We start from the raw sequence: 5,172 nt of genomic DNA on the forward strand, positions 1-5,172 counted from the left end.
TTTTATCCTTAAATATATTAAAATTTAACTTTGTATTAATATATATATATATATATATATAATATGTAAGGAATAATAATATAATAAATTAGAAATGGAATAAGAAGTTGTATTGAAAGGCAAAATGGAATTGAAAAGCGAGGGAGGAGAGAAAAGGAAAAAAGAAAAGAAAAGAAAATGGTTGGGGAGGTGAATGGAAAGGAGAAATAGCTTGTGTGACAAGAATATGGTGGTCCCTACAAATACCTAAACTCTAATAAATAAATAAATAGAAGAAAAGTTCAACATCACGTCAAGTCCGCACGGCGTACGTTTCTTTTTATTCTTCCACCTACTATTCCTTCTCTCACCTCACCACCACAATACTATTATTCTAATTTCAGTTTTTTCTTCCCTTCTCTCCTTCCTTTTCCTTTTGGCTATGGCGATTGAAAACAGCAACAATGTCAAGAGGCCTAAGACCAAGATTGTATGCACTTTAGGCCCAGCATCTCGCTCAGTTCCCATGGTCGAGAAGCTTCTCCGGGCTGGCATGAATGTTGCCAGATTCAACTTTTCTCATGGATCTCATGACTATCATCAGGAGACTATTGATAATCTCCGACAGGCTATGGAGAATACTGGTATTCTCTGTGCTGTTATGCTTGATACCAAGGTGCCTCCTATACTTCTTTTTTATTAATTACTCTAAAATTGCAATTGGTACAACTCTAGTCACAGATCGGTTACTGGAATAAGAAACCATGCTTTTATCTTTTCTTTCCTTTTCTACTCGGAATAAGAGGCTGGACTGTTGAAAATTGGTGTATTAATCTGCAGACTAGTAGGAGTTATTTTGGAAAGTTCCAGAATTATGTATTACACAGTTAGTCAAATGTCTTTTTCTTGGGAATTAATTGCATCTACAATTTGAAGATGTTCTTAATTATGTGTTTTTTCTGGGATTTTATCTGATAGAGAACATTAGTCTTCCCCTGTCCGGGAAGCCTAACTTTGATGCGTCATTACAGAACCATTGTTGTTAGTCACCTTATGTTTGTGATAGATGGATACTCTATAAGTCTATGACTGAGTAGTAAGCTGTAATGAAATAAGCCTGATATGACCTAACAGTTGTAGGTTTGAGTTGTTCTTTCGCTTCCATCACTTTTTGATACTTTAGAATATTTTTCGGTGTGAAAGCATGTGTAGCGTTCTTCGTTCATTGCCTAATCTAATGAGGGTCAACAATATTACTTTAAAGTTCTGATATATTCTGTGTTGGTTTGGATGGATCCTTATGGAAGTATACATGGGTTTCAAGCAAGGTTGCAAAGCTAAATAGCTGTGTAGTAACAGAGGAGAAGTATAAAAGCTCTGTTAGAAACTTTTAGAATATAATACTGGTTTAGAATGTTTGTTAAGCGTGCCAAGTAAATTTCTTTAAATGGTGGATATTACAATGTAGTAGTTGCGAGATGGAAATAAACATTAATTGGAATTTAGATATTATAACCAATCTAAAAGGAAAATTTTGATGTTAGATGGTATTATTTGAGATTGTTGTGTACCTATTGCCTTGTGCCGAAATAATAATTTTCTGTTTTAATTCTGGATTATTTTTTTCATTCTAATCTTGGCTCAACTGGACTATACTGAATCGCTATGCAAACTTTAGTCATAGTTCTAGTTAAAGATATCATTTGGCACTTTAATGTTGACCGGAACATTATGTCAGTCTTATCCTGGCGTATTTTGGAAAATGGCATCTCCTTACTAAATAGAGCAACATTTCTGAAATTTTTAATCGAAGTTGTTCTATTCTTTGTTAATTCAGAGAGGTGGTCTCTAACTCATTCTTTCATAGTTTCTTGTACATAATTTTGTGGTCATCTTTTGCTCTGGTTGTATTCAAGATTAACATGTTCTATATTATGTAACTGAGAATTGTTATTGATGTTTAGCGGCAACGTGAAATGTTAAATTTAGACTCTGAACTCTATACTTGGTAAGAAACACGATACATATATGATTTCCTAGTTCTGTCTAGCCTTCACCTTTTTATGTGAAAGTTCTGACTCTTCATATTCATCTTGTAGGGTCCTGAAATTCGAACAGGGTTTTTAAAAGATGGTAAGCCTGTTCAACTTAAACAGGGTCAGGAGATCACAGTCTCAACTGATTACAGCATTAAAGGTGATGAGAGTACGATATGCATGAGCTACAAAAAGTTAGCAGAGGATGTAAAGCCACAAAGTGTGATCCTCTGTGCAGATGGCACAATCACCTTCACCGTTTTGTCTTGTGACAAAGAGAAAGGTTTGGTACGATGCCGCTGTGAGAACACTGCTGTTCTTGGTGAAAGAAAGAATGTCAATCTCCCTGGAGTAATTGTGGATCTGCCAACACTAACAGATAAAGACAAGGATGACATCTTAAACTGGGGAGTTCCAAATCATATCGACATGATTGCGTTATCTTTTGTTCGTAAGGGTTCAGATCTTGTGGGGGTTCGGAAGCTGCTAGGTGAACATGCAAAGAACATCCTTCTAATGTCTAAGGTCTGATTCTGACTGGATAACTATGTAGTCTGATCTTTCCATGAAGTTGCCCATTCACTTTACTGCATCGTTATTATGTATTTCTAGATAGCCTTGTGGTACTTGAGTGTCATACATAACACACTAATTTGCGGAAATTCAATAAATGAGCGATTTAATCTTGACTCCCTATCCCCAGAATTGAAGGATTAACATCATGAGTTGAACTAACCTTGTGGCAATCTATCCTTTTCTCTTCTGTCTGATCTGGATTAAGCATTACCAGAATATTTCAATTGTCAGCGACATTACCTTGTCGGTTGTATTTTTAAATAGACATTAAATATAAGCTGTGAATTGACTGATGCAGCAACTTAATTGCTTTTTTTTTCCACCTTGACATTACTGAATTAGAATCACAAACTTGTCAAAATACTCTTAATTTTGTTATTTTCTTCTTAGGTTGAAAACCAGGAAGGTGTAGCAAATTTTGATGACATTCTTGCCAACTCTGATGCATTTATGGTAGCCAGAGGTGACCTGGGAATGGAAATTCCAATTGAAAAGATCTTTTTGGCTCAAAAGGTAATGATTTACAAGTGCAACATCCAAGGGAAACCTGTTGTGACAGCAACACAAATGTTGGAGTCCATGATCAAATCTCCAAGACCAACTCGCGCAGAAGCAACAGATGTTGCCAATGCTGTCCTTGATGGCACAGACTGTGTCATGCTTAGTGGTGAAACTGCTGCTGGAGCTTATCCTGATCTTGCAGTGGGAACCATGGCCAGAATTTGTATTGAAGCAGAGAGCACAATTGATTATCCAGATGTGTTTAAAAGAATCATGGCAAATGCACCAGTTCCCATGAGCCCTTTGGAGAGCCTTGCGTCTTCTGCTGTTCGTACCGCTAACTCTGCAAAAGCTGCTCTAATTCTTGTGTTAACCAGGGGAGGAAGTACGGCAAAATTGGTGGCCAAGTACAGGCCTGGAATGCCTATATTGTCTGTGGTTGTCCCTGAGATCAAGACTGATTCTTTTGATTGGACTTGCAGTGATGAGTCTCCAGCAAGGCACAGCCTTATCTTCAGGGGATTGGTTCCAGTTCTGCATGCAGGGTCAGCTAGGGCGTCCCATGAAGAGTCTACAGAAGAAGCACTGTATTTTGCTCTTCAACATGCCAAAACAAAAGGATTATGCAAGGAAGGAGATTCCGTTGTAGCCCTTCACCGTGTTGGAACTGCTTCTGTGATCAAGATTGTTACAGTCAAGTAGTGACTTTTGATGCCTGCTTTTTTGGGTTTTGTTGCTAAAGGGTGCCCGACTGGTAAATGTTTTTGTCATCATTTTCTGCCTTGTTGAGAAGGAACTTATGACTATAACTCACCTTCTTTCTTATATTGTCTTTATAATGTCTCGCCCCTTTACTGCTTTCCAGCACAATTTTCCAACCTGACTGTCTGGCTGGCTGGAGTTTTACTACCCTTTTATCTTCTTTAAATATATTTGTCTGCCGCAGATGTGATGTGAAATAAATTCCTTAGCTATCTGCCTTGGACGTATCTGTTTAGAGTAAATTTCATCTGCAAATTTTAATACAGCATGTTTCGTTACATTGGTCGTCCATGTGCTTATCAACTGCTATAGGTGATAGTGAATGTTCAAGTGTTACATGAACTGAAATAATTTCATACAACGAAGTTATAAACAATTTGCCAATAGACAACACCATTATAAGTGGTGTTAACAAGTTGTTACTAAAAACTTGTCAACATAACCTTCTAAAATGGCCATTATCGACGCTCTGCTAATAGACCCCCTCCTTTGAACATAGATCCGAACTCCCACTCAGAATGGTTACTGGACAAGGATTGGTTGTCTTTCGAACATCGGATCTCGAGTACAAGCCAAGTAGTTAGTAGTTCAACAGTTTCTATATCAGAAGACCTTACATAGTGACGGGTGGTTCAACAATTTAAAGTTGGACTTTTAGCTTGTGTAACTAAGTCATTTGATAAGTGTTATTGTAGTAATACTATATCCAGGGCACCTATACTTGGGACTTGAATATAGAGGACTAATCCCCTCATTTGACTGGAAATTGTTTTATTCCCTAGTAATAATATATTACTAGAGATGAGATATCCCATCATCTCTGATATAAAAGAACCATATGTTCTGATATAAATTCATACAAAATTTCCTGGTATAGATTAGCTTATCCAACACTCCAACGGATGTATGTATTTTCTTACCGTTCCAGCTGCTTGACTTCCCTCTTGAGAAGGGATAGTACATGGTAATCTCTAGGATATCCTAGAGTATCTTAGTGGCATAGGCATAGTATATCAAAGGCTTAAGTCATCGGCATCCCTTAAAGTTGTCCGCATAATTCACTTAGACACCTTAACTAGGACTTGTACCTATTGAACACTTAAATTCTTCAAAATATGTGTCTATTAAACACAAAACGCTGATGTGGCAAAATAAGTGTATATCACTGCTACTTTGCGCGTGAATAGAGTCTAATTTTTATTTTTATTTTGATAAATTGGTACCTATTTTTTAACAGTGGACATGCATTAACTAAATAATTAAACAAAATAATATTAGTTCCACATTTATCTCTTCATAACAACCCCACCCCCACACC

At 36.9% G+C, this 5,172-nt stretch overlaps 1 protein-coding gene across 1 annotated transcript; it reads left to right on the top strand.

Annotated features, from left to right (window-relative positions):
- Positions 1 to 283: 283 nt before the first annotated feature.
- On the top strand, positions 284 to 4,117 carry LOC102596468 (pyruvate kinase, cytosolic isozyme). The gene is made up of 3 exons (XM_006356810.2): positions 284 to 655; positions 2,079 to 2,540; positions 2,982 to 4,117. Exons 1-3 carry the CDS (start codon positions 422 to 424, stop codon positions 3,792 to 3,794), a joined length of 1,509 nt encoding a protein of 502 aa, XP_006356872.1. The 5' UTR covers positions 284 to 421; the 3' UTR covers positions 3,795 to 4,117.
- The last annotated feature ends 1,055 nt before the right edge of the window (positions 4,118 to 5,172 follow it).

This window comes from Solanum tuberosum, unplaced genomic scaffold (assembly GCF_000226075.1).
Source record: "Solanum tuberosum cultivar DM 1-3 516 R44 unplaced genomic scaffold, SolTub_3.0 scf00231, whole genome shotgun sequence".
In the NCBI taxonomy this organism is placed as follows: Eukaryota; Viridiplantae; Streptophyta; class Magnoliopsida; order Solanales; family Solanaceae; genus Solanum; species Solanum tuberosum.

Excerpts from the sequence above, each read along its gene's own strand:
- LOC102596468 (XM_006356810.2), top strand. The coding sequence starts at position 422 with ATGGCGATTGAAAACAGCAACAATGTCAAGAGGCCTAAGACCAAGATT. Across the intron at positions 656-2,078 it reads CTGTTATGCTTGATACCAAG|GGTCCTGAAATTCGAACAGG; the intron begins GTGCCTCCTATA and ends TTCATCTTGTAG. Across the intron at positions 2,541-2,981 it reads ACATCCTTCTAATGTCTAAG|GTTGAAAACCAGGAAGGTGT; the intron begins GTCTGATTCTGA and ends TTTTCTTCTTAG.